Consider the following 27,878-nt stretch of genomic DNA (forward strand, 5'->3'; position numbering starts at 1 on the left):
AGTAATTAGTTCTTGAACTCTCGAACCTTAATATCCGGTCTGGGTGAAACTGACATTTTGTGCTTTTTGGAATGTTTTTGTTGTTTAATCACGTTGTGCCAGTGTCTTCGACACGTTTTTGCGTTTAAATGCGGTGCCTGTTAGGATTTCGGTTCTGTGTTATTATATAACAATTTTATTTATCTGCTGCCCCCTGCAAAATCCGATGAAATTTAAAAATGGCGGCGGGAGTTGGAGGCGTGACCGAGAAAACCTTGTTTCTAGGTCCCAAAATCCCAAAAGAAGTGAGATCTCTAAAAAAATTACTGCCGGGGCTGGATAAGCAGACGTTTCGAAGCTTACTCAAGAGTAAGTATCGGCGATGAAATCGTGTAGATGCTTTCCCAGCTTTATGTTGGACGGGGCAGAGAGCTGCTTCGTGTTGTGTTCTGTTTAGTCAGTTGTTTCGATGAGAAAGTGCACAAATTACCCTGAATTACCCAACATCGGAGCGACACCTTAGTTGTAAATCCGCTCTAATGGACAAAAATTGAACAGATGATGAGGCGTGGAGGCGAGAAGTTTTACAATCGTACAAGACAGAATGATAAATTTAGCCAGTGCAGTACGACCGCTAAGCGGAGCGCGAGTTCGTCTGCTTCTTTTGCGGGAGTTGTGGTGACTTCAAAATGCCGAGCTCTGATTGGCTCTGATTGAAGGATAGTGGGTAGACCTCAAGGCAGCTTTGCTTTGAGGTCTGCCCGCTATTCTTCAATCCGAGCCAATTGGAGCTCGGCACTCTGACGTCACCACAACCCCTGCAAAATTGAAGCAGACGAACTTTGGTTGTGCATAGCCTGGGGCCTTTAACATGCATCACCCAGCTAGCGATACATGAGCGCACTGTGAATAAGCGTTTTCGTGAACATTCGAATGAGGCGCAGAATGCCAGCCTCGTCTAATCGGCTGACCGCCATTTAGAAACCGGTAGCTCTTGTAGCATTGAAACCTTGCTTTGTTCCAGGTTTGGTTAAAGGTCAGCTTCAGGCCGTCGAGCCATCCCCATTATAATAAAAAGCAACAACAACAAACTTAGCGTCATTCCTTGGATAACACCGGTAACCTCGTTGAAGTTAAAGCAAGTAGGCAGGCGAGCTGGTATATATTTCGATACCTAGGATTGGAGATGGCGTTTTCTGCAATCTTAATTTTCGAGCATGAAAAGTTTAGTCTAGCCGGTTGCTACGTTAACCATGCCGAAACAAAATGTTTTGTCTCAGTGGTGCCTTCATTTTCCTTCCCACAGACCTTTCTCGCATAAAGACGACGTCAAGTGGCGAAAGCTAGGACTACGATTGGCTTCCGTAATTGTGACGCCTCTCTCGCCTCCTCCGCTACTTGTCCTTTCCCATTTTACTTGAAAATAAGCGCTGTGTTGCTCAACTCTTGGTTCACTTCGCGTGACGCACGCTTCTTGATAAGATTGCATTGCACATGGCAACGTTAGTAGTCTGTGGTCACTGACAGCTTGGGTGAGAATGACGAGGCACGTCTTCTGAACGTCCAGCCTCCTACACATGCTTCAAGCCTTCCCCTGTTTGGATGCGCGCGCATGCTCAAGGTGCATGGGACGCCGAGGCGTTAGGGAAGGCAGGAAGCTCGTGCTGGCGGTGGGATACAAGAAGACTCCTTCTGCCGTTTTCATCTTGTTTAGTGACTATATGTTCAGTGCATGCTGCTATAGCACTGTCTCTCGCGCCATCAGCGCCTCCTGTGGTAGTTTTAGGGACTAATGGTGTGTTCCCATGCAGAAGCAGTGGCGTACAGAGTGCAGAAGCGGTCATGCGGCGCGCCTTTGTAACTTGACAGAATAAGCAAGGCATTTCAGGCTAGGAAAGTAGCTTTAGCCTGGCAATCGCCTGTGTTTTGTGGACGAAGGGATGATTCATGCTGCACCAACCAGCGAGTTGGCAAAGTCGTGGTGAAATGTTTCGCACAGGTGATACTACGACAACCGTTTGCATTGTTTTTTTCTTCTTCTAAGCATGACGTTTCACCCGGGAAGTTTTATTACGCCGCCTCGGCCTAGTAGGTAGTTCGGCCTTCGACCCTTTTTCCTTTTCCTTCGCTGCGCCTTCCGGACGATGGATGATGTGTCTGTAGAATTCCAAATCTTGTTGCGGTTATTGATGCAGGACGGCTGAAATGAACTACGGAAACTCCCTGACCTGGGCGCGAATCACACTCACAAAGTTAGCGTGCATGACTAGCACAACGCAAGATTGCGCTGGTGGTTTTGTCAGCACCTGAGCAACATAATGCAGCACTTATTTTCAAGCAAAATGGGAACAGATGGAGCCGCTCAGAAGTCTGGAGAATTATTGCGACGCTGGGAGCCAGTCGCCTTTTGAGCTTTAGCCGTTGCATAAGGAGGGTGTGCACATGGCAGACCCTCCTCTTCTTGAAAACGGTCCTTTTCCTTTCCCCTGCCGTTCTCTCTCGCCCTTCTTTCTACTATGAGGGAGGAGGAGGAGGAGGAGGAGGGGCTTAGGGCTCCTATTGAGAAGCATTACACCCAGTGTTCCTCTTGACCTATGCAGCATTAGGGAACATTCATTCGTCCGTTTATTTTATGAGACAACCTCGTTTCGTGTTCTCTTCTTAAAAAGCTGGCATTTTTGACGAACAGTTGCCGTGGCAGACTTCGAGGGACGCCAGATACCCGTTGACGCCTACCCAGACCTCAGGAGCTCTTCGCCGGATCCAGACAGTCTGGACGTCGTGTTCAGCGGTCTCCACACGTTGCTTCGGGCAGCATTAAGGCTCCCCACCACGGTGCTGAAACAGGAGGTACGTACCGCTTGTGGCTGTCTCGATGGCTGTCGTCCACGCTGCCGTTATGTGCGTCCCATTTGATCCTCTCTTCTTTCTTGCAGACATTCAAGGAGGATTTGGAAGTTCTACGGTGAGTAGCTAACTTGCAAGCAGTTCATGTGAGCCTGCCTGAAATACGACAGACGCGTCCAAGTTGTCTTCGGTGCTGAGAAAACCATCCATGCCATTGTTTGCTAAACAGGTGATCTAGAAAAAAAAAGTTTGGGGTATGCATTTCGGACTTTCCTGGCTACTCTCTGGAAAGAAAGCTTCTGCTATGGCCCTGGAGCTCATACCCTAATATTTGTGTTGCCCAGGTATAAACGAGCAGTAAATATGGAATACTTAGTGTGTGCACGTGTGAGGTACTATCGTGGACACTGTTAGCTATAACACGGCAGCGGCGGCCGTCCCGTACCCCCAGCGCCCCATAGCAGGCGCTGTCCGAAACTCCGCGCATGCGCCGTGCGGTGGACTCGCTCTTCCCTTTTGCGAGCACACCCTCGCTTTACCGTCTGCTAGGCGCAGAGCAGGCGATGCTACAGTGCTGCTCGTCTGGTACCCTCGCTATAGCGAACTGGTCTCAAACTCATTTTCAACCGGCGATTTGTATTGGGGCAGATTGCAGAGTCATTAAAGCATAACTCCTGTTTAAGATTTTTTTTTTTTTTTTGTCAGAAACAGCATTTTTATTGATATGTATGAGCGCAGCAGGTGCGATACAGAAATAGACTGTTATACTCCATTTCACCTTAAGTCCGACCGCAGCGTACGCTTCAAAACGACAGAGCCAATCAAATAGCGGCAAAGGTGCAACGTCACGGAGTGCATCCCCGGGGGACCCAATAAAGTGCAAAAAGTGCTTTTGTCGCTGCTTGGTGGGTCATATCGTCTCATAGCGTCCGCAGCACTTGGACCTAAAGTGAAACGGATGATAACTGCAAGTTTGTCTCATAAAAAATTTTAATCTACCGTGATGTTACATTTAGTATACAATGATTATCCTTAGCCAGTGGAGTCAGGGAATCAACCGTGGGCACCTCATACGCGGTGGTTCACTGAACATGGTTCAGCGAACCACCGCGTATGAGGTGCCCACGGGGTGAAAATTGGCAAGCGCTGTGGCGTCGTCTGCTCTGTGCCTAGCAGACGACAAAGCGAGGGTGTGCTCGCAGGCGGGAAGAGCGAGTACGCCACACGGCGCATGCGCGGAGTTTCGGACGGCGCCTGCTATGGGGCGCTGAAGGTACGGGGCGGCCGCCGCTGCCGTGTTATAGCTAACAGTGTCCACGATAGTACTTCTGCTCGGTTAATCCCGAATAAATAAGCCTCGACAGTAAAGGAAGTAATTGCAGGTCCGCTTCTACGCAAAGAGGCCCCAAAACATGTTTATTGGGTTCCACCAGAGGTACACTGCATTACTGCTGGCGCAAACGCGGCATCGTCAGTTTTTTCTGACTCGTTTCAAAAGGGCACTAAATTTTACTATTTGGGTTAGCACCTCAAGTAAGCACTTTCCACCACTCCAGTAGTTATGTGATGGCAGCCTTTAGATTTTAAGAGAAAAGTGGAAAAAACCGGCGATCGCTTGTTCGTGGCAGCAGTGTCGTGCTGTGCACCTGTAAGGTGTCTCTGAAATACCCGTTCTGCTCGCAGAATTCCCGGCGAGTTTGTGGAAGATTTGGCGAGCATCGTGTTTGGTCCCAGGTATGTTTTTGTTCAACTACATAGCAGAACACGTGGTCCTGTGGAAGTACATGAGATGTTCCGACGTCCCGGTGACGTTTTGTTGCCATCTGCAAGGCCACATATTCTGTTTGGGACACGTGCACAAAGTGCTCGTGTCAAAAGCACGAGACATTTCTCTCCCGCTTTTAGGAGAACCAACATTGACCAGAAAACCATCGACGGTGCTCCCAGCTACCCCACGCTGGAAAGTCTGAGGTGGAGGATCGACGTGAGCATTTCCACCAAGTGAGACGCGTTTCTTGTTTTCATACTATTACTTTCACATACCGTTACCGCAAAATTTTGAGCATGCACCCATGTCCCAATGAGTAACGAACCCTACTTTCAAAATGTTTGAAATAAATGCGAAGGACGTATCAAGCAGCCATCCCAGCAAAATTCTGAGCCCACCGAGGTGCTTCTCAGCCGCTTCCCCAAGAAATCAGTGCAAAGTGGTAAAGCCTAATGAGAGAGCGCTGGCGTGAAGCAGGCGAGATGGGTGGCATGGCTGTTTTACAAATTAGGAGTTCTGCCAGACACCTATACTGCTAGTACAGTACACTCATTAATTCAAACTCCAGGAAGCCACAAATTTTGTCGAAATTATCAGAAGTTCAAATTATTGAAAATTTATCTAAATATGATGAAAGTATGTGTATGTGTCTTCGTATGTGTAGCCATAGGAATGGCTACACATACAAAGCAGATATTTGGTGATTCCCTCTAGATAGGCCTACCGATCATAAGAGGTTGTCTATCACTCAAAAGTGTTATCATGGACTGTTTAGACAGCAGATGACAACTCAAAACAAAATTAAGTTTGTTCATCGGGCCAAGAAGTTGTCGAGTGTGGACTATTAAGCGGGGTACACATGCGCGATGAAAACAGGATCCGCGCGGCAGTTTTCATAATGATTTCGTGCGGATGCTGTGACGTGTACCTATGCCATGCCGCCACATCGCAGCGTCTGCGCAAGTTGCTGTGAAAATTTTCGCTTGGTGCTAAATTTCACAATTCATCCGTGCCCGCTTGAGCCCCGTTGAGTGCGCTTCTCAGCGAGCACCGCAGAGAAGCAACACCCGCGGAAGCAAGTTTCGCGGGTGTTGCTTCTCTGCAGTGCTCTGGTGCTCAGAAAGAAGCACACTCAACGGGGGTCGCGAGAACAAGAGGTATTAATTACACGAAAACGCTGTTAGAATTAAGCGGCTTATGAATACATGAAAAGCATAGCGGGACAATAAAAATGTTGAAATTTGTTTGATTTAACCAGAAGTACGAAATTTCCGAGTTTGAAATAATGCGAGCCTACTGTATACATTTTCTTGGATCAAACGGTAGACCCTCTGGAAGCAAGAAAACTCTATTGAAAGATTCTTGGAGTTGTCTCCACTATCCATGTCTTCCCTCTGGGGGACACATATCTCCCGTAATGTCACGAGAGATAGCCCACCTAAAATTGGTAGCAAATGGAGCAAATATAAAGACTGGACTAACTTTTGTTTTGTGATCAACAGAAGTTGAAAAACCGCTATTTCTAGATCACGTGAGCCGCTAGACTTGCCATCTCAACGGGGGGCAATGAAGCATGGAATTCCCCCCAGTCAATAATGGTTGCTTATCTCCTGCCATGGCTAACTAACCCCATTTTTGCCGTCGCCATTGAGCGAGGCGCTGAATTTGCTAAAAATAAGCTATCTTTTGGTGTCTTTGAAAAAAAATTGAGTACCATGCCGAAAACAGGGGTGGGTTGTCTTTTGGGAGGTGGGGAATCTCTCAGGATATCCATGATTTTGTTCGTCTGGTCAAAATCTTTTGTAGCTTGAGCAGCATCATCACCACTTTACCGCTTTTGCAGCGTCCTGAGCAGAGCTCTTGAACCATCCATACTCATGGAAATAGACACGTCCGACGGCAAGAGTCATTCTTTCGAAGTGAGTATATATACGTTCACCGTAAACACCAACGCGCAATTCCTCGCTGCACTATATATACGTTCGCCGTAAACACCAACGCGCAATTCCTCGCTGCACTTTGCCCGATGCGAGAATCGATGGGGCCGACGTGTACCTTTTGCTTTGCGTACATTTGTACTCAATTAGGTTTACATTAGTGTGCTCCGCTCGCACAATGTAGCGAGAGAAAACTAGTGCTCTCGCCTTGTGTCGCCGACAGGAAGCGTGTACCGAAACCGGGACAACCAAGGGTTGTCCCGTTTTCAGTACTCGCTTCCGAAATGGGCACATTCAAATTAATTAAAACGGCAGATATCTCGACGACTCTTAAGTTGACCGACTTTGTGGCTGCATTTATAATGCGCACGCAATCGTCGTGTACTACCTGGAGCCACTTGACGGCTGAACCTTTTAGCTGAAAGGCTATGACACAGTCATTAAAAATATGAAAAGTGCAATGGACCTTTTTCCAGTAAGCTTCTGCACATGTGCACATTCCTTGCCAGGCCTTGCTTCTCGCTGTCTCCATCTTCGGAGGGCACCATCCCACACGACCAACATTGTCAGCGCCATCTTTCCACGTATATCCTCTTTTTTAATGATTTTATTTCTGGGTATCGGTAGCTAGGGGCATAGAAAGTGACGAAAACCGATACAATGGCTCAATATCAACGTGTTTTGATGAGTGGAGTCCTGTTGGGCCGCCCTTCATTTGTGTAGTTGGTGGACAAACCACCCCACGGCACTCATTACTCAAAAAAGGTAGACTATTGTGACGTCACGATACCACCACCGCACTGCTGCCCGAATACCACCAAACATCTGCGAACAGTTTCCTGCAAAAGCTACGCACCAGGCAGAAAAAGGATCGGTGCCGTGTTAGTCATCTTTGGGGGATTAATTTAGTGAGCTACATTGTATCTGGCATGATTAAGTATCTAAATTACTATTCCACCCTCTAGGTGCAGAGAGCAGAATTTCACAAGTTGCGGCACGCAGTGGCGACAGCACTGAAGGAGATGGAGGAGCTTGAGAAGAAAGTCGACAAGATACCAGTACAGTCGCTCCAGTGAAAACGTTTCTTCCCACTCTACTCGCAAGTGCGTTCGTGCCCTGGCAAAGATCCCCAAGATTCGTCTGCCGATGTCCCCATTGGTGGACTGGTCTGGACCTTGCCCAGTATTGGTAGTTTGATTAAAACATTCTGGCTTGTGGCCACTGCTTTGTGGTGTTTAGAACTTGACCGTCCCACGTGCCTTTGTTGCTCGATTCATTGCAAGATTTTAGCGATGTCTCAGTTAAAGATTTTCTTGCTCAAAACGGCATGCTAAATTGGAACAAAAAAAAACTAGAAAAACAAGTCTGTTTTCGCTTGGGGGGCGCAGACTTGCAGAACATTGAACTTGTATGACACGAGTGGCTCGCTCTTCTCAAACTAGACTCCTAGGAACCAAGGCGCCCCCAGAATACCCCCTTGTGGGTTCCTCAAACTCACCGATTTCCTTAACTGCTCCTGCCCTGAAGTTACCGTAGAATACCGCACATCCGCCCATTCCACATTAAGCACCCATTCCCAAATTTGTAAGATCTGAGAAAACACGCACAGTACATTTATATGTAAAATTGATGACCCGACAAGTGCCCATCCCCCATTTTTTTTTATCTCCAAGGTTTGAGTGGGCGCTTGCCCAGTATTTTACGGTAATGTTTTTTTTTTCCAAGTGTAAGCACAATTTTAGAAGACCTCAGCCACCCAGTGATGCGTAGCTATGAAACACAGTCCCTACCGTGTACATCATTGCTTACAAGGTAAGTAGGCTTCTACGCTGCTGCATCGCATCAATTCCAACCTCGAAAGGGGTTTTTTCGGCCGCCAATCGAGGAAGATAAAGGTTCTTCAAGATTGAAAAGTTTGAGAAGCCTCAGTATATGGCATTACATGGAGTGTTTGTCTTTACGAGAGCAAATCTGTTCGCTTTCTCAATGCTGAGTAACATTGCAAGTTCCTGTCGGCATTTGTGCTCTTTTAGCCATTTATGCGAAGCACGAGTTTGTCTGCTTCTGTACAGAGGCTGCGAAGACGTCGGAACGCCGAGCTCTTATTGGCTGATCGAAAGAAATAGTAGGTAGACCTGAAGGCATATAGCATTAAACCCGCCACCCTTTCAATCGGAGCTCGCCGTCCTTCTGACGTCACTGCAACTGCAGCGCAAGAAGCAGACGTCTTGCTCTCCACATAGTGTTCCCACTTGACAGACTCCCAGTGGCCTTTTGAAAAGCAGGCTTGCATGAGCAACTTTGGTTGCTTAGAGGCACTACACCACTTTCTGCAATAGTCTATTTATGGTTGTGACTCAATCTGTGAGCTCTAATCATCCTAAAAAGCCAAGCATCACATTCTTTTGCTTTTCCTCGTGCGATGGCGCCCTCTGGTGTCTACAATAGTTCCGAGGCAATCTATCTTTGCGGAGCACAAGTTCGTCTGCTTCTTTTGCATGGGTTGTGGTGACATCGGAACGCCGAGCTCCGATTGAAGGATAGTGGGTAGACCTCAAGGCAGCTTGCTTTAAAGGGCCCATGAAACGATTTTTAGGTTGGGATAAATCATTTTAGATTGGGATTTTACTAATAGCACATCGTTCAGTTGGCCAAAAGAAAAAAGGTAGGAAGTCAAAAGCCTGACTTTGTGCGAAAATTTGAAAACACAGCGGACTATTTCGTACCTCCTCTCCTTCGTAAGCTCTCTGCCTTTTCACTGTGATACATCCGCGGTCCCAAAAGCGCGTCCTCGGGTTCAAACTGACGTCACACGAAATCGGACCTCACTTAATCCCTCCACCCCTAAGCTGACATCGTGGTGGAAGCTACGCGCTTGCTGGACCAATCAGCCACCTCCCTTTCATCACCTGACCTCATTCTCTGCAGCCACATTTGCCATGCTCACGTGGCAAGTGTGGCTGGCCCAACGAGCACATAGCTTTCGCAGCACTGTCAGCTTCGGAATGAACGGGTTGGGGAAAGCAACTTTTGTCTGAATTTTGAGCGACGGGCTAATCTAGGGGGACAATGGCTCTGCTCAGGTACACAAACCAGATTCCGAGCGAAAGGGGCCTCCCTTCTTTTCGTCTTCTTGAACTGTTTGGTGGAATGCTCAATTTATGAGTTCAGGAAGAAAGCTAAACAGGAAAAAGTTGGAAAAGCGTTTCACGACCCCTTTAAGGTCTACCCACTATCCTTCAATCGGAGCTCGGTGTTCCGACGTCGCCACAACCCCTAAAAAAGAAGCAGACGAACTTGCACTCCGCATTGATACTGATTCTAATAGAGAAATTGTCCACGCTTGAATGCAATGTTTGGCTTTTAAGGATGATTAGGGCCCTTAGATTGAGTTATGACCATAAATAGACTATCGTAGAAAGTGGTTTAGTGCCCCTTTTACAGTTCCAGATGGCACAAGCAGTGTGTTCAGCAGGGGTTTTCAAACTTTTGTTCATCAAGGAACTTCTCTTTCTTGACCGGCAGTTGAGCATACACGTCTGGGTCTTGACATCATTCTTGCAATAAAGCAATACATAAGCGTGCAGAAAACAATAATGGACATACATTATAAACTCGTTATGACAGACTTTGATAGTGATGTGGATTTTGGTTCGTCGTAAAAGGAGTATGCAGAACGCAGATACTTTTTACTACAGACTTTACGGTGTAGATTGTGAATGGAGTCGGTTCTAGCCAGCGAGACTAACGAAATGTGAATGGATATTAGAATTGAACTGGTTTACCGAGCAATCTAGACTTCGACAGGTAGAGATTTTTTGTCGAGCTGTACCTGCGAGCGTCGTCACTGCGTGCTTTGGGTCATACGAGGCTTGTGAGGCGCCGAGTGCAAGGACAGCAGTTCATATTATGGATGCCACTGCTGCTGAACCAAAGTCGCGTAAAGTCATAGAAGAGCGAGCAGTAATGAAATGGTGAACTGCTTGCAAACTCCCTAATATAGTTGAGTATATCCAAACGAATGTTTTAACTAGGGTGACCAGATGTCCCGTCTTGGACGGGACAGCCTAGAATTTGGCCTGCCTCAATGGTCAACCAGTCTCCCAGCTGTAGGTGAGAAATTTAGCCAGTGCAGTACAACCGCTAGCCTGGGGTCTTTAACGTGCGTCACGCAGTAGTGATACACGACTGCACGCCGGTACGATGCTCATCCAGATGGGAACGGGCAAGGGTGGGATTGACTCCAGTACCATTTTAGAACTTCAATTCTGCCGTTTCATATTTTTGGTCTGACGAAGCCTCATCTCCCGTTTTTGTGGGAATGTGCATAGTAGTTGTGAAATCGGTACTGAGCGAATGATATGAAAATAAACATACTATGAAACATACTGTAGTTGCATCTGCTAATACATTTTGTTCAGATAAATGTTTGTATGTGAGCCTCTTCTACTATATCACTGAATTTGACGTCCTTCGGTCGGCAACATTTCTTCCGCATTATAAAAAAAAAATGGGGAAGAAAAGCACTTGTGGTCTCAAAGAAGCACTTTGGAAAAATGTGTGCATTTCCATTTATGTGAAGCAGAGCTTTTTTTTCTGCCTCGTCTCTCCCACCCTATGTTCTGTTTTTTACCCCGAGGATTATGGTCACCCTAGCTGTAATAGAATTTGTAATAAGCGAAGTCGCCTCAATGGCATAGATAGGAAGACCAACCGGACTTCGCAAATCGGCATGAAACAATAACTGAACATCTGCTGCAACTAGATTTGTTGTAACGAGGCTATACTGTGCTATAGGAGTGTGTGGCAGAATAGTTATATGCAACAATGGATGGCTCAGACCTGCTGAAATGGGCTCAAACTGGGAAGATGCTCCACTCGGGTGTAGGGACGGTCGAGCAGGGAATCTGGATGCTTGGGGAGGAAACTTATGAGGGTGCTCTGGGACACCCTAGAGTTTCTAGAAACCCAGATTGAGAACCCAAGGTGTACAGCTTGGGTTCCCCAAAGCGCCCCCGGGGGTCCCTTTGAATTCCCAAAATCTCTTCAACCGTCTCCCTCCTCCAAAGTAAAGTGCTCTTACACTTTGAGCACTATTTTAGGCCCATTGTTGTTTAGCTATACGCCAAACGCTCACTAATATATGTATTATTATTTATAAAGTCCATAGGCTTCTGCAGCGCTTCACTGTGCCGACACTGGTGAAGGTTACTTGGCTAGAAATCACGGTAGGCAAACGTTCCTCGAGATAGTCTAAGAATCGCTGCAACCAAAGTAAATAGGGACCCTTTAATTGCGGATATTGTATAACAATGCCTTCATGGCTATAAAAATGGCAAAACCCAGGTATATTACACAAACAAGGCCACACCGTGTTGTGCAGTGTCCACAAGTCCACACTCTTGTCACTTTTTTCGTTCGTACGTGAATTCGTTGGGCGACCTCTCCCAGACGCACTTCCCCGCAATCCACGTGGAGGTCACGTGAAGGTCGCTGCCGAGCATCACAAAGTCCGCCTCCGCTCCGAAGTTGAGCGTTCCCTTCCGATCCGCGATGCCGAGGACCTCCGCAGGATGCAGGGACGCCGATTCCAGCGCCTCCACGGTACTGCAGCCTGCGAAAGGTTTTCCTCGTCTATTTCGGGGCAGTCCGTTTTCTTCCACCTTCGATTTCACCCAAAAGGCTTATCCTTTGTGGAAGTGAGTTATTGAAACTGGTGGATTCTCTGAGCATGCATTCTCTGCATGCGCCTGTTCAAGGCTCACTAAGCGCTGAAGTGTCATCGAAGGTAGAAAGCTTGTCCTGGAGGCGGGACAGATGAAACTGCTCCCCGTCATTCCCATCCTGTCGGTGACTTCAGCCCTACCACGAAGATTTGGCGACTTGTAAGGCTTTGTTAAAATGGCGGTCGCTTAATCGCACAAAGTCCTCGTCAATAGCCGTGCGCTCTGGCACACCAAGTGCCATATGCTCGAGTGGAATGACATATGTGAGACTGCACTAGGTTCCTTCGGGAAAGCTGATACTACATACTACATTCAAAAGTTTGGTGACTGACAGCTTAAATGCAGCGCATGGCTAGTTGCTGCATGCATAATGAAAAGTACTTTTTTTTTTTCTTTTCTTTTTGACATTGCACCATGCGTACACTGAAGGCCTGACTTTTGTCTTGCGGTGCTGTGAAGCTTTTCCGCGAATCCGAGTGTGCCTCGTGCTGCGTCGAGTTTATAATTTGCCACTTTTTAATTTGAGGCCGGGGCAGCTGCTCCCAAATTAGATGGGAGAGCGTGCAAATTTAATATGTTGGCCGGGAATGTCGACTGCTGCAATTCCCAACTCTGTGTCACAGTGCTCGTTTAACAATTTTCAGAGATGTGCAAAAGAGGTTTTCACCAGGATTGTCTCAGAAACCCGGAATATTACTTTACCTATCAAAAATTAGATCAAACGTTTGCGAGTCATGGTTTAGAGGAGAAGCATATTTCATTGGTTGGATGACGGCGCACCTGTCGGCCCATCCCAAGCTGTGGCCTCCCCCATGCTGGATGAGCGAAGTGATTTTCATCTACCATACAGGATTGCAGTCAGATATGACTGACAGGTGCCCTATCCAGCTGCTGCAATATGCCCCTCTCCCCCTGGTACTGAGGGCATGTAGGTTTGATTACAATTTCTGGGACGCTTAAAGTACATTAACAAAACTGTCGTCACAAAATGCCAAACTGAAGCACCCTTTCAGCGCAATTGTAATTTAGAATTTTTAAGCGTTGGAGAAAAGAGTGGAGATCCCACCTGTGGATTTCTGTAGGAACCGGACGCAGAAGTCCATTGTTGCGATGCTGCGGAAACAAAAGTTTCGAGTTAACAGATTGCATCGTCTCGCGATACCTGGCCGTACATCTCTCGTAAGTGGACCAGGCAGGCAAGATGGGCAAGCATGCAAAAATGCTAAGTACTAAAAGGGCTTTCTTTTTTTTCTTTTTTGACCTCCAATGAACTGGCTGTAAAAAAAAACACGAGGGTGTTTTGATCTAGACCGAATTCGTATACATATTGTCGCCATTTTCTGCGTAATCGCTGCGCTGGTTTAGGCAATTATCGTGAAGTGGCACAAGCTTTTAGACGCCTTTTTAAAGAAGGTTGCCACCGGGCTTCTCCGTCGTTTCATCGCGCATTCAACAAGACTGTCAGACGCCACAGACATTCTTCCCTGACTCCCATCATCATGGACATCTGCTCATCCTCCCCAGAGCCTCCTGCAGTGTCCCCTATGCACTTACACGTTTGTAATGTGCACGTGTAATGTGCACGTGTGTAATGTGCACATCTGTGCAATATGCAATGCGACTGTCAGTCTCGGTAAATGCTCGAGGGAATGACTGCAGCTACCTTCTTCGGAAGAGGGCACAGAAAAGCCCGTCTCAAGCCAAAATATGCGAGCGCCTAAATCTGTGTGGCAATTATATGTGGAGAAGTAGCCAGACACTATTTATGTTTTGTGTTTATTGAAATATTTTTCACAACTTTTTCTTTTTTCACCGAGTTGGTCGGACACTGGAACAAAAAAGCACGACCCTTGTACTATAAAATAGTTACTTTGGTCGAAAGCCGCACGCAAGAGACCTTTTTTGAAAGTTCATTGAGCAACAGTGACGGCCGCCATGTCTTGGGTGTCGCCTCTTGCGTGAAACGTGCGACTGGATCAGGGTTCCCGCTGAGCGTCAACTTCATTTGGACCCGAGTATGTGCCGAACGCCGATGCAGCCCCCGTTTCCAGTGCATGCTCGGAGTGCACGCCCAAATTATGGGGGCCTCGGAAAATCGATGTAGTAGCTGCCAGAGGATGCGCGCTTCTGAGAAGGGTCGCTTAAAACCCGGACTAAACGTGCACCAACAAGTGTCATGGCCGCGTCTGTACGAACCGTGTATAGACGAGACGCTTTGTGCTTTTCCGAACTGGCCTCGAAGGAGGCTCGTCCTCTCACCTTCCGCAAAGCGTGCTGGTACCGGCAATGACCGCCCGCTTTCCGACTATCTCCACCTTGTTCTCGCCGATGAAGTGCACGCCGGCCTCGAGTCCCATCGCCGACATTGCGTCCGTCACCAACGTCAGACCTGCGCAATTTTCCAAGTTCCGGACGTTGGCATCGGGGCTGGCCCTACACCAAGCGCCCTGGCCAAACCCCGGCAGTAGCATCTAAAGTCCCCTTAATATGATTCACATCTACAAGTACCGCCAACCATCGTTGTGGAAACGCACAAGACGCGTGCCACGAGTGGGTGTTCTGCTGCCATTTGCTTCCAAGGGCTGTTCATTTCAGTGCTGTGCCACCATTTGCTTCCAAGAGCTGCTGAAGACATGGGCCTCGTGCACAGGCGCATTTGACGCTACTCGCGAGACAAACGCAACAGCATTGAGAGACTTTAGTAGCGCCCCTCCTACGCCCCCCCTTTCCTATACTCCCTTATCTACTACGTACGACACCACATCGTCAGTAAACATGCGAATAGTGGCCCAACGAGCATTTTGTCAGACGAGAACTGCATTCCAAAAACAAACGGCAATCGAGCCCACAGCATCGTGTAGGGAGCTGTGCTCAAACAGATCAAAAAGGTAAAAAAAAAAAAATTAAAATGGGGGCGTGCGACGGCGCTCCCCTTTGGATGCCGCCCTGGATGACTGACCGCCCAGATGCATGCCATATGCCTGATCAACTAAACTAGAAACCACAATAGTGACAAGCACTACCAGATGCCTGATTGGCCTCTGTTGTGACCTAAAAAATGGCAACATTGACCACATGTCCTAAATGACTAGGTGGCAGAAGCTACCACATGCTACAAAAAATATAGCCAATACACTCCATCCATCCATTCATGGGTGCTGGAGCTAATCCCCCCCACCCCTTGTCAATACCCGGAAGTTGGGAAGGAGACGAGTGGCCTTTCGCCGATTTGTCACACCACTAAGATAAATGTGAAATGTTCCAAACTTTTTTTTCTTCTCGTGATTTTGAATTTTTAGGACAAATCTGAAGTGATAAAAGCTTTATTGGCAACAATTTTTAGCCGCCTTATCTGTAAACATGGAACACTTTAGGGGAGACGACATTTAGGTAGTCCACTCGCCTCTTGCATTTGTCTTGTACGCAATGCGCAATGCTGCGGGGTGCGTGTGGATGCCGTCGGCTATGATCCCGTAGAAAATGTGCTTCTCCTCGGGGAGCTTCTTGGAGGTGAGCAGCCCAACCAAACCAGGATCTCGGTGGTGAAACTGCAACGATGATTGACATCTGCTCATTCCCTGCTAATATGGAAGACGTACGATTGCGACATAAAAATATTTTTATGTCGCAATCACAGTTTAACAGGCTGTTAGAAACGAATACTGCTACTTTGACAAATAAAGCGGAAATGGCCTCAAAAGATTAAGAGTGTGAGCAAGCTGATGATATGCAATTAAAACTAGAACTCGAGACAGGGCTAAACCGTTATTATGTTTTGGCGAGAACACTGGTCTTCTCATGATGGATGCCTGACTCTACCTACCTAGTTGTAATGATCTGATGGAATGAAATGACTCCAATGAGTGCTGTAAACAAATTTCAGCTTGTTTTTGTTTTTCGGGCAGCGTCCACCTAGCACGAGCTTTGGGCAGAGCAGGAGAAAGTTCTAGAATGGGACGAAGCTTACGGGCAGCATTGCATTGAACAGGTGCGTGATGAAGGATGCACCCCGCTGGATCGCCTTTTCACCTTGGACTAGATTTGCTTCTGAGTGCCCTGCAAAAGCGAAACACGATTTCAAGGCACTGTAAGATGAAGACAGTTACCCCGCTACAGCTTGGCAAGATTAATAAGTTTGTGGCTGCCATATTGGCAGCTGGGATGCTCGCGATAGAAGCGGAATGATGTTGTGGTTCCTTGGTATGCGGTAGTTCTTGGCTACCAAGTTGCTTCGGGTTGGTTACCCGCGGGCTAGCTAATTTTCATGCCCAGAATTGGCCGTTCTTATAATTGCTTACAAAACCCTTTCTTGTAAGCCCTGTGGCAGTGCTCTCATGTTCTTGCAAAACCCCAACCTTGGTTCATGTCTGGAGGCTGAACATTGCACTTTTTTTCCCCAACTTTTTTTTTAATGTAACCCCATTTGGCTACATGCCGAGTTTCACACCTGCACTTGCTCTACCACATTTTAGAGTAAACTCCCTCAAACACATCTCGGCATGAGCACAAAGGGCACACAGGATGGCCATCCAACATCATCGTAAAACATGCAAAGAAACGCACAACAGCTCGCAGAAAACAAGGTCGTCGAAGACTTGGCTCATACTTATAGGTCCTGCTTAAGCTACTGAACGTTAGAAGGGTACTATACTAAGAATCTATAGGGTGTCCCCCAAAAAAGATTTACAGTGTCTTTTTCACCGCAAAAATAAACTACGCACTGCAGAATGCTCATTCGCTGCCAAAATGTGGCACTAGAGGTCCGGACCAGATGGTTTCAGTTTCAGCACTGACCATTCTTTTATTCAAAATTCATAGTATTTTCTAGAATTTTCAATGGGAAAATGGCGGCTCACAGGGCTCTTAAACACACATGGAACTCTAGGGTGCCAGTTACCGAAAACGGGCAGAAGTGGGCCCCATTTACCCATTAAAATTTTGAGAAGATCACTTATAACTTTGAATAAGATAACAGTTTGTTTTAAAACTTTGGCATCTGGTTCAGAACACTGGTGCTTCATTTGGGCGGAGAATGAGAGTATGGCGATGCATAGTTTATTTTTGCGGTGACAAAAATATTGTAAACGTTTTGGGGAGACACGCTGTACTTAACAGGAAGAACTGAGCCAATCAAGCCTTCCGGTTGGCTGATGTCAACCACATTGACACCAGAAAAATATTTGCCTGGCTTGGACATTTTGCCAAATGCAACGAAGATGTGACAGCACTAATACGCAGTTCCTACTCTACCCGTTCCTAAGCAGCGGAGGAAAGGGGGGGGGGGGGGGAAGAGAGAGAGAGGGGAATGTTAGGACGATTGGTCGCACACACTATAACATCAAATCAACAGCTGTGCTTCACTGGTGACACTCCCCCTCTGCCCTGCAATGGTGCTACCAACACCAGCACAAGCCAAAGAAGGTTCGCAAAGGGTTCCCGTATTCAAAACTGCACATCTTGTTTCACAGAGTGCAACTGCAATAAAATCATTATAAAAACATAAATACAATTGTCAGTGCTTGTATTATTAGATACATTATAATTTGATTCTTCAAGAAAAGTTACTAATGAGACCTTCTTATATTTCAGCATGCATTGATCACCATCATAAAGCTGGCATCCAGCCCTGTCACACAAAAATATTTCCATGAGTCTTTCATTCCCAGCACTTAAACAATGTGGAATCACCTTCGCCGAACCATCGCTGAAATGGCCGATAACGAGAATTTTCGAACCAACATTTTCTCGTAAAAAGCCCTAACTACTGCATAGTATTTTTTTTAGGGATATGGGAATAATCTGAATTTTCGAATTGTAGTTTCGAATAATACGGTATTCTATATTCGCTTTAGGATGAACTGCAATATTCATATTTTTCCAAGTGTTGATCGCACCAAGTTTGCCCGGTTGAGCGCTCTTCTTACCGAGCACCGGTGCACTGCGGAGAAACAACACTTGCGGAGCTCACTTCCGCGGCTGTTGCTTCTCCACAGTGCACCGGTGCTCGGTAACAAGCGCACTCAAAGGGGCCAAGAATGCCACATTCAAGTTCTATTGGAGGATGTAATCAACTTTATCATCATTCCCAAACGTCCTAGGACGTGGATTCGTGCGATATTTGCATTGCAGTAAAATTTGCAAAATTAAGCTGGCTATTATGCATGATTTACGTTAGGCAGAGATGTCCCGACAACCTGCATTAACCATTCGTGACTGAAGAAGAGATATCTGCATGTAGCAAGAATACTTATAAATCCCCTCATATAGGTATTTGCCATCCCAATGTAGGCATTGGACTCCCTGAGGCCACAGTCCATAAATATATTTACATTCAAATTAACTTAAAAATACACAAGTGGAAGCGTGCAAACAACCTTCACGAGTTCAGCTCAGTTGTCGTTTAAGCACGGTACAGTATGAAAGGCTTAGGGAAGCTATTCGGTATTAAGGAAGGACACTACCCAGAAAAAAAAAAATTCTGCAAAAAACGTTGATTTTGAAAAATTACATATTTACATTCACCAACATCTAGAGAGTATTTTCAGAAATTTTCACTAGTTTACACCACATAGTTAATTTTTCATAAATTATTTTCTGTCCACGGGAGCTAAAGAAAAGGTAGGGTTTGGAGCACTTTGAACACATTTTTCTCCGTTCCACTTTTTGGTATAAATTCCATTTTAGTCAACCTATCGTTTGATAATGGCAATACAAGGAAGGCTCGTTCTTCAGTTTTCCTGACTGAAATTTAATAAGGAATGCGGCTATGGAATGTTTTTATCACTTTACAGATGTCTTTTATAAAAAATGTTGGCATTTTGTCAAAGACACAGAAGACCAAAACGTTTACCAATTTTGCAGAAGAGAAAATTGATAGAAATCAATAACTTTTTACAAAAAGCTTTCCATAGCCGCACCTCCTAGGCATTCTGCTACATATCTAGCGAATAAAAATCTTGAATATCGTGATAGTTTTCCGACGACAGATTAACTGATGCCCTAATTTCCTTCCCGCTTAACCGACAGACATGAAAGTTTGTTATGCACCCTTTAGCATGACCACCAGCCTAGCCTGTAAATTTCATTAATGTTAAGCCAAGGGTTCAAAAGTTGACCCTCCTAGGGGGTGTTCCCCCCTTAAATTCGAAAATATTAGACCAAAACCACTATTTGCTTAGAATTCGCTTTTTAATTCCGTAATTTACCTCGTTTTTGGCCATGAAAGTCGGTAACCAAATAAATAAATGTAAAGCTGCGCACAGCACACGTTCGTCTGCTTCTTTTGCAGGGGTTGTGGCGACGTCATTGCCTTACAAACGAAACAGAAGTAAAACATGTACACAGGGGGCCCCAAACAGCTGGTTTTCGTACCGACCTTTTATGTCCGTCCAGAGAGTCCACAAACCAAGCGCGCTCACCAATGGAAACGGTGATGCCCCTCTTGACCAGGGACGGGATGACGATGTCCTCGACGTCCAACTCAGGAGCAACAGTGACGATGGCCACGTTGTCCAGAGGGCCGTACATCCTCGCCACTGCCTCTAGCCCATCATCAAGGCTCTGGATCAGCTGGGCCTTGTGGGCACCTTTCTTGTGCTTGTTGATGAACGGACCCTCGAGGTGCAGCCCTACAAGACAGACAGATGCACGTGGCTAAACCCCTTAAATCGGCTGGCGGGTTGAGTCATCTGGTTGGCGCAGTTGGTGACAAGCACGCTGCGCACAGCCAAGGTCACTATCGTTTTCTATTTCTGCACTTTATTTGCTGTAGATCTTGTATGTTGTCACCCCTTGTGCAGTGGCCTCTATGGTTCCTCGAGGCAAAGTCAATGAACAAATGCGAGAATTCTGACTCTCTAACTTTTCGGATAATCGCGCAGTTCTGAATACATATATCGATCCTGTGGAGCACATCGTAATGCAAGGTCTGTTGTTTTGCTGATAGTGCCCTTGTAACAGCATATCTGCAAATGCGGCCTATAATAATCGGTGGAAGATGCTGAGGGTAGAGTCCCGCTTCGCACTTTCATAGTGGCATTCGCGCATATTAAATAATAAATCTGATTAAACAAGGCCAAAACAAAATGGTTCCCATCACAATCGTGTACCTAAAAGAACTGTGGCTGCCTTAATAAAAAAAAAGAAGCACTTTTGTCAAATGCTGACAGAACTGCTTGGCATCATTTACTTAGGTAATGAGCCTGCAAAGAACAGCCACTGTTTGAGCAAACGGACATCAAGTTAATTTAGTGGGGAAGCACCAATCTTAACAAAGGCAATGCAAACGACTAGAGCTAAAAACAAAATGTAGTACCCAGGATTCCGGCACCATTGGCACTCCCATCACATTTCTGAACCTTGGAGAGTGCCTGGGGATTAGAAAAAACAAAATCAAATAAAATGTTTCAAGGTAAAACTGAAAACAGAAACATTACTCGGTGAGAAAACGTCTTCGGCAACAATGCTAGAGCTGCTGCTGGAAGCATTCCCCGACTTGCTAGATGTATGAAGCTTGTGATGACGAAAGTCAGAAGATGTTTGACTATCATTGTTCATTAGTTCATAAACCTCTCACAAACACAAAATATGAAGGAGCAACACAAACATAAAGCTGTAATGATGCTAACCCTATTAATAGTTGTACTTTCATTCTTCAACTTTTATGTCGCCTTAATTGTATACTGTTTTATGCTATCACTTTTTAAGTGCAATTACAATCAAAATACCTATTATTCATCTGTTCAGCTTTTTTTAATGCAGGGCGTTATTATTCTAGCATATGATTTCTGCACAAGCATGTGCTCCCGTGCTAAAATTGATCTACTCAAGGATTTGTTTTTCAAGATCAAGGTTGTGTCAACGATTTCTATATGATACAAGCTTCTTTGTGCACTAACAAAGCTGCCCTTTTGCCTGCTTTATCGGCGCGCTGTGTTGAGACCTCATGCAAACTATGCAATGGTATGGACCATGCACCAGGTGTTAACTAACTAAGGAGAAACTACTCTTCAGGCAAAAATTTGCCCCTGCAGACTATAGACGCTTTACACACGCGCCAGAATACAGCCGCCATTGCTGACCTTCTCTTGTTCTACCGAGATACCGAGCCACTGAAATTGGCATGGACGAGCCTCCACAAAGGCCAATGCTGGGGAGCAAGACAGAATAAAATTTAAGATGTCAATAACCTGGCCTGCTATGGTAATAATGAAGTGAAGTAAACGTAATAAGGGGGAACAGAAACTGAAGGTCAGTTATGGCGGCGCCCATGCACAGCTGCTGCAAAGCGTCTATATGCAGGGACTACAGTCCGAGAACAAAAAAAGGGGATGACACACCAGAGGTCCCAAATGCAGCTGCAATGTTTGTTCCCACTTTTTTTGTTTTAAGTACGACCACCAACCGACCCTCCAACACAGGAAGCCGGTTGTCGTCGCAGCAACTTTCAAACATACCGCACCTAACAACGACAGACTTCATGCGTTGGAGAGTCGGTTGTACTTAAAAACAAGAAAACAGGAATAAACGTCGCAATTGTATTTGAGGCCTTTGCGTGCGTGTCACCTCCTCTCCCATTCCTCGGTCTCAAGTTTTCGAAAACGTCGGACGAAATATGATTTTATTGCGCAGTATTAGAATGCCCCGTGAAATGCTCCCGATAAGCGCCGATCCAGGACATGGCTAACTCGACTCGAGTTGGGTCGCGACCGGTGCCATCTACAGGGATGGAAGGCAAACACGATACCAACTTTGTGGTAGACGTCGGGCGTCGAAGTGACGATAGTCGGACAGATGGACGTGACGCCAAATGGGAGCACGCCCTTGGCCACTTTGGCGACGGCTTCTCCTATGATGTCGACGTTGTGGGAGAAGTCCACTCCCATTCCACCTGTTGGAAGCAGAGAAGAAGAAGGCACTTCACGGCCAGAAACAACAGCAGAGATTTGGTTGGGGCACGCTCAGTTCGAAAGGGGAAGAACAAGAAACCCGGCGATGAGCAAACGGCAGTTTTGCGGCTGCGACGCATTACGAGTGGGGTTCCACGTCTTCGGCATATATACTGATGAACTCCGAAAAGTAATGCCAAAAGTAGTTTTATGGGAATCAGAAAAAATTAAAAACAAATCAGCAAAATGGAGCCGACTCTGGATGAGTAAAAACTGCAAGCTTCACGGTAAGAGATCTTTATCCACAGCTTTATTCTGTGTTGGCCAGGAACATGGCACCCACTGGAATGTTCAAGAGACTGATTCTATTTTCGGGAACTACGCCCCTTACTGATAGGCTGTCCCAAACGGACCTTCCGCTGTAAAACGTGCCAGAAAAAAATCGGCGCCCGCACGTAGAAAGTTCAAACTTTTGCCAAATGCGCACTGGGCAGGTCACTCTTACTATGTGAAACCTCAAGGCATAATTCTCTTCCCAATAAAAACAAGAGCGAAAATCTTGCCAAAGTCAAGGTTGGGCGCGTTTGCAGACGACCGAGTTAGCGACGCTATTTACTTGTGGTACCACCTCCCAACGGGCACAGCGAGCGGACGACACACTCTGTCATCTGCTCGCTGTGCCTGCTGGTAGATGGTGCCGCAAGTAAATGGCGTCGCTAGCTCGGTCGTCTGTGGATGCACCCAATCTCGACTTGGGCAAGTTTTTTAAGTCTCGTTTTTACCCGGAATAGAACTGCGCCTTGAAATTTCACACGATAAGGACTGACCTGCTCAGCGCGCGGTTGGCAAACGTTTGAGAGCTGTATGTGCAGGTGGCAATTTTTCCGGTTTGTTTTAGAGCGGAAGGTTTGTTTGGGACGTACTAAAGTTTCCTTGTCTCATCTGCACCGGGACGATTTCCAAGTATTTGGGTTTCACACACATGTTCCCAAAAGGTGTTCCTTGGGAACCTTGTGTCCTGTTTTCTTTGAGAAAGGTCCCAACAAACTCCGACTTTTTGTCTGACACCAAAAATTGACACCGAATATGTGGGGAAAAAATGAATTCCGAAAAACTGCCCTCAAATTCGAAAAAAAAACAAAAAAACTGAAATTTGAAAATACTAAATTTTACATATGAGATGTGCAAGATTTAGCAATAAGAGCTTTATAAGAGCAGTGATTTTTAGAGCAGCTTATCACTAGTCGTAACGCTGTGAACAGTTCCAGCACCCTGAAAGATTTAGGGACATTATGAGACTGCATAACTGTAAAGCTTCCACCCTGAACACTTCAGCTGTGAATAGCAAATTCAAGTATGCACATTCTGTCTGTTGTCTTACATTTGCTATGAACAGTCGAAGTTTGATCATCTCAATGTGCGGACACAGGTCAACATCACACCTTCCGAGTAATCAGAAGACATAATGAAGGTACATCAGCATCAATACATGGGGCACATCCAGCGTTGCAGGTAACATTGGTGGAACAACACAATAATGATAGAAAAATGCAGAGGGGGAGAAAATTGACTTAGAAGGGCGAGAGGGTGAATCATACTTTTGGATTCAAGGTCTCGTGGCACAAGCCACTGCCCGTTATAAATGGTACAACCATTAGCATCCATCCACCTGTCCGTGTTCTTTGTGCTTATGTATTGCCTCGTGCCACCTTCGGTTTGCAAGCACCTTGCTTTGAAGGGAACTGCTTGCTTCGGGCTACCAACGTGATACCCCATGCTGCCTCGTTCCGGACAATTTGCCATTAAACGGGTCCCCTTAATGACATTCTTCTCCTGGATCAACACAGCTGAAGTTCGATGCAATTTAAGAGAATCAAAGACTTAACGATCCTACAGCGTACACGGCTTGAGACAAGCCCACAATCATACCATTGATTTGGAGGTCAATGTACCCAGGAGAAATTATTGCCCCCTTGCAGTCAACTTGGATGTCGGCGGTTACTCGCTCTTCGTAGAAGATGGGCTCGGGATTGACGATTAGGCAGTTCCGAATCCACAGGTCTTCCTGTATGAGCTTGTGGTCCCGGAGTATGGTGCAGTTCTTGAATTGAACCAGACATGAGCTGGGCCAGTTCCCGTGGTTGGTGGTCATGGTGTGCTCTCAATCACTAAAAAAAAAGGACGAGTCAATGAAGCAATAATGCATTAATATATAAGTGGTGAAAACGTGAACTAAAAAGAATTGCAGACTGCGAGGCAGGATGGCCGACCAGCGAAGAGGAAATAAAAGTGACCAGCCTTTTTTTTCCCTGGGGAGCAAGCATGAGGCATTGTAGCTTCTCTCACCTGGCCAAAGGGCTTCCTAAACCAAGGAGCTAAGCTTGGATATGCTGTCTGGAGCGTGTCTCAAACTGCCGTGTTTGGCACGTCCTCGAAGATTAGGGTGACCAGATATCCTGTTTTGGCCAGGAGGGTCCCATTTTAGAGGTTCACTTCTACCGCCCCGCCACTTTTTCTGAATATAGCCAAATGTCTTGTTTTCATGGGAACTTGCTTGCATAATCAGTACCAGGCGAACGGAAGAGAAAAACAAAATTATTACTCTTGACAGTGTATTAGAATAAACATATACAAAAATGTTATCTCCAATATAGTATGATTTTCAGCTTTTTTTGCGACTCCACTTGCAGCAAATTTTGTTCGCGCAGATGAGTGTGCGGGACACTTCTCTATGTTACTATATTTGGCATGATTAGGTTTTGCAGGACGGGTAAGAAAGGTGCGTGTGTACCCAACTACTTGACGAAAACCCCCCGAAAGCTTGCGCTTTCACGGGAAACCGAATACAACCACAACTTTTCTCTCTTTCGGTCTCCCTTTGCTCTTCCCCTCCCCCCTTTTCCTTTTCCTCCCCTACCCTTCCCCATGATGTCCCGTTCTCAACTCCAAGAAGTTTGGGCACCCTAACAAAAATGGCCCTTCGATTTCCTTTTGATGACGTCGCAGGGGTGTCATGTTGCTGCCTACTGCGATCCTGGCAGCGGCACAATGGCGGAGGTGTATACAGCAGACGCCTGTTCTGCTGTAGTTCACTCTGCAGCCAGATGGCCGTCGAAAATCAAAGTGGCCATAAGGCGGGACGCTGCGACGATGGCAGCCCTTGCATCCGCTCGCCTTTTTTGACAGTTTTTTACGGCCAACCGTATTAGAAGCGCGACATCCAACAGCGAGGTTCCTGCGACACAAACAATCATTATCGCTTCGGGACCACTTGCGACGCATGGATGGAACAAAATGGTATAAAAACGTTGGTTGAAGCCACATCCCAGGCACTGTAGTTTGGGTAAGGGTCAAATTTTAATATTAGCCTTTATTTTACAACAGGATCTCGTACTGCCACTACCTCGTAGAGCCTTGAGCTTGGAAGGCCCTAAGATGGGGCGTTAAATCCACGGGTACAGAAAGAGAAAACGAGAGCGACCGGGACAGTTCGTCCAGACACCTTCCTATTTCTTCTGATAGTATGAATGTTGCAGGATTACCTACAGTGTTCCAGAAACTCCCCAATCATCGCAACTGACGGGTCAGCAGCGAATGAGAAATTATCTGTTGGCATCTACACCCCTAGCCTTGGATACGCCTTCCCTAAGCACCTTACCTGACTACACCCCGATCTTTGAAACCAAATTTCTCGCCATGGTTCTGGAAATGAAAAAAGTACAACAACAATGGAAGTTCTTATTCTAATCGACTCTCAATCGGTCTGCTATTCGCTGACCGGAAATAACGATTGTGTTTTCCTCCCGCGTTTCTGTGTGCTTGTGCCAACACACATTACTGAAATACGTTTAGCTTGCATTCCCAGCCACATTGATGACCTTGAAAATGAGCCTGCTGACCACCTGGTACGAGCTTCATTGGACTGTCCTGCTTTTGACGCTACCCCCTCTCTCTTCCCTTTTTGCCAAGTGCGCGCCACCACCGACACCACTTATTTTACACATGGCCAGAATGCAATTCTTTATGCTATGCCCAATTACAAGCATCTAATGTATTCTTGAAGGAATGATTACTATGAGTCCTGACAGTGCGAGGTACCACCAACGGACAAGGGATGTGTAGGATCCCTGATCTCAACTTTTCCTCGCACAGAATCGGCTTTTCCGTACACCTCTTTGCACAGACTGAAAAACCAGTGAAACTATTGACCCTCACTTATTTCCTCGCCAAAAATTTATGAGCCAGTGCCACCAATATTGGGTGCAACATACCCTTTTCAGTGCTAGGTGCATTTCTCACCAAGCATAACATGCTTTCATCTTGGTTCCACACGCAACATTCTTTGCTGCACCATCCATGATTACATTGTTGAATCGTTTGCTCTACTGACATCTAACTCCTGGTTAGCTCAGTTGGTAAAGTGCTCCACTGGAAATGGAGAGGTCCCTGGTTCGATACCAGGACCAGGCAAATTTTTTCGGTCGCGCACCTGTCACCTAGCTGTGTTTGGAGATTTGTGTTTGTCCTTTGCCCCCTTCTCCATGAATTATTATCTTTATTCTTGTCCAGCTCGCTTGCACCTTTCCATTAATTGCATTATCATAACCTTAAATGCAGGCCATTCACCCTTGTTGGTAGCAGCTCATAAAATCCGTTTGCTGTACTGACATCTAATCTTGGGGGGCTATGTTCGACAAATGTTTTGTTTTTCATGAAAAGAAACGGAAGTGACGATATCGCGTCTGATAGGTTAGAGGCTCAAATGACCAAAGAGGAAACCTTCGTCATTTGAGCCTCTAACCAATCAGATGCGATATCGTCACTTCCGTCACTTGGCGAAACAATACATTTGTCAAACATAGTCCCCCTGGTTAGCTCAGTTGGTAGAGTGCTCCACTGGAAATGAAGAGGTTCGCTTCGATACCAGGACCAGGTAAATTTTTTCGGTCACCCACCTGTCACCTTGCTGTGTTTGTCCTATGCCCCCCTTGTTCCCCTTCTCCAGGGATTACTATCCTCATTCTTGCCCAGCTCGCTTGCACCTTCGCATTAATTGCAGCATCAAACTATTATGTTGTTCCTTTCAATCTCCAAGACCCAAAATTTACACAACACAAAATCTAGTACATAAGTGATAAGTTTTCTTCCTTGGCTAATCCTCTCAAACTCGAGGCGCGCGTTTGAGTCCCAAGCGCAATCATTCAAATACTTCACGTTTTAAATAAGTTGAAAAACCAATAACCACCATTAAAAAAGAAAGAAAAAAAAAAAAGCGAAAAGGCTTTTGCAATGTTCTGGAATGCTCAATTCTCGACAGGTATGCAGTTTCTTTGATCGTTTTTTAAACGACAACTTTAAACGCCGAGGAGATACCACTCACCGCAGCGAGTCGGGAGCAGTCACTTATCGCAGAACCGTAAACTGTCGCAGTCATATGGTGCGAAGAACGACGTCAACGACGCTTCCAGAGCTTCGGTTTATCAGGCTTGATAGTTCTCAAGTGCATGCAAATAATGATAGTAACAGGTCGGGCACAAGCAATGACGACTTCCGCCCGTCGTGTGCTTAAACGACAATCGCGTCAATTCAAAACCAAGAATGCAAACGAGTTTTAGCGCCAGCAGCCACACGTCCCATTCATACGTCCTCCAAACATTCTCGCATTTTCCCCGCTTGGGGCAGTGAGAAAGGAGAATACCTAATTACGCAAAATGTTGAGAATCGGATTGTAGCT

At 46.2% G+C, this 27,878-nt stretch overlaps 2 protein-coding genes and 1 non-coding gene across 6 annotated transcripts; 2 read left to right on the forward strand and 1 right to left on the reverse strand.

Annotated features, from left to right (window-relative positions):
* The first annotated feature begins 17 nt into the window (after positions 1 to 17).
* Positions 18 to 7,753, forward strand: LOC115320726 (COMM domain-containing protein 5). The gene is made up of 7 exons (XM_029980864.4): positions 18 to 348; positions 2,669 to 2,829; positions 2,916 to 2,944; positions 4,510 to 4,560; positions 4,732 to 4,827; positions 6,438 to 6,513; positions 7,497 to 7,753. The coding sequence occupies exons 1-7, from the start codon at positions 219 to 221 to the stop codon at positions 7,605 to 7,607; spliced, it is 654 nt and encodes a 217-aa protein (XP_029836724.2). The 5' UTR covers positions 18 to 218; the 3' UTR covers positions 7,608 to 7,753.
* A 4,045-nt stretch (positions 7,754 to 11,798) lies between these two features.
* On the reverse strand, positions 11,799 to 27,876 carry LOC115320727 (N-acetylglucosamine-6-phosphate deacetylase). 4 transcript variants are annotated; one of them, XM_040212646.3, is made up of 11 exons: positions 27,525 to 27,876; positions 25,803 to 25,846; positions 24,074 to 24,312; positions 22,007 to 22,146; positions 20,572 to 20,626; positions 19,676 to 19,885; positions 16,225 to 16,313; positions 15,661 to 15,805; positions 14,517 to 14,646; positions 13,324 to 13,370; positions 11,799 to 12,145 (listed from the first exon to the last, which is right to left on the reverse strand). In XM_040212646.3, exons 3-11 carry the CDS (start codon positions 24,294 to 24,296, stop codon positions 11,937 to 11,939), a joined length of 1,248 nt encoding a protein of 415 aa, XP_040068580.1. In that variant the 5' UTR covers positions 24,297 to 24,312; positions 25,803 to 25,846; positions 27,525 to 27,876; the 3' UTR covers positions 11,799 to 11,936. The 4 variants fall into 4 exon arrangements, with proteins under 4 accessions (XP_040068580.1, XP_042145850.1, XP_040068581.1 ...); XM_042289916.1 differs by lacking the exon at positions 25,803 to 25,846; XM_040212647.3 differs by lacking the exons at positions 20,572 to 20,626; positions 25,803 to 25,846 and having other exon boundaries at positions 24,097 to 24,312.
* Trnas-gga lies at positions 26,542 to 26,614 on the forward strand. The gene has a single exon. It is a non-coding gene; the product is annotated as a tRNA-Ser (tRNA).
* Positions 27,877 to 27,878: the final 2 nt, after the last annotated feature.

The sequence above is a fragment of the Ixodes scapularis genome, unplaced genomic scaffold (assembly GCF_016920785.2).
Source record: "Ixodes scapularis isolate PalLabHiFi unplaced genomic scaffold, ASM1692078v2 PGA_scaffold13__105_contigs__length_92229423, whole genome shotgun sequence".
NCBI lineage: Eukaryota > Metazoa > Arthropoda > Arachnida > Ixodida > Ixodidae > Ixodes > Ixodes scapularis.

What these genes read in the sequence shown, in the direction of transcription:
- LOC115320727 (XM_042289916.1), bottom strand. Translation starts at nt 24,296, where the DNA reads ATGACCACCAACCACGGGAACTGGCCCAGCTCATGTCTGGTTCAATTC. An exon ending in GGGCATCACCGTTTCCATTG is followed by an intron (nt 16,314 to 19,675) that starts GTGAGCGCGCTT and finishes TCGCTTTTGCAG; the next exon opens with GGCACTCAGAAGCAAATCTA. An exon ending in GTACAAGACAAATGCAAGAG is followed by an intron (nt 14,647 to 15,660) that starts GCGAGTGGACTA and finishes AAAATTGCGCAG; the next exon opens with GTCTGACGTTGGTGACGGAC.
- LOC115320726 (XM_029980864.4), top strand. Translation starts at nt 219, where the DNA reads ATGGCGGCGGGAGTTGGAGGCGTGACCGAGAAAACCTTGTTTCTAGGT. An exon ending in GTTTCGAAGCTTACTCAAGA is followed by an intron (nt 349 to 2,668) that starts GTAAGTATCGGC and finishes TTTGACGAACAG; the next exon opens with TTGCCGTGGCAGACTTCGAG. An exon ending in CCACGGTGCTGAAACAGGAG is followed by an intron (nt 2,830 to 2,915) that starts GTACGTACCGCT and finishes TCTTTCTTGCAG; the next exon opens with ACATTCAAGGAGGATTTGGA.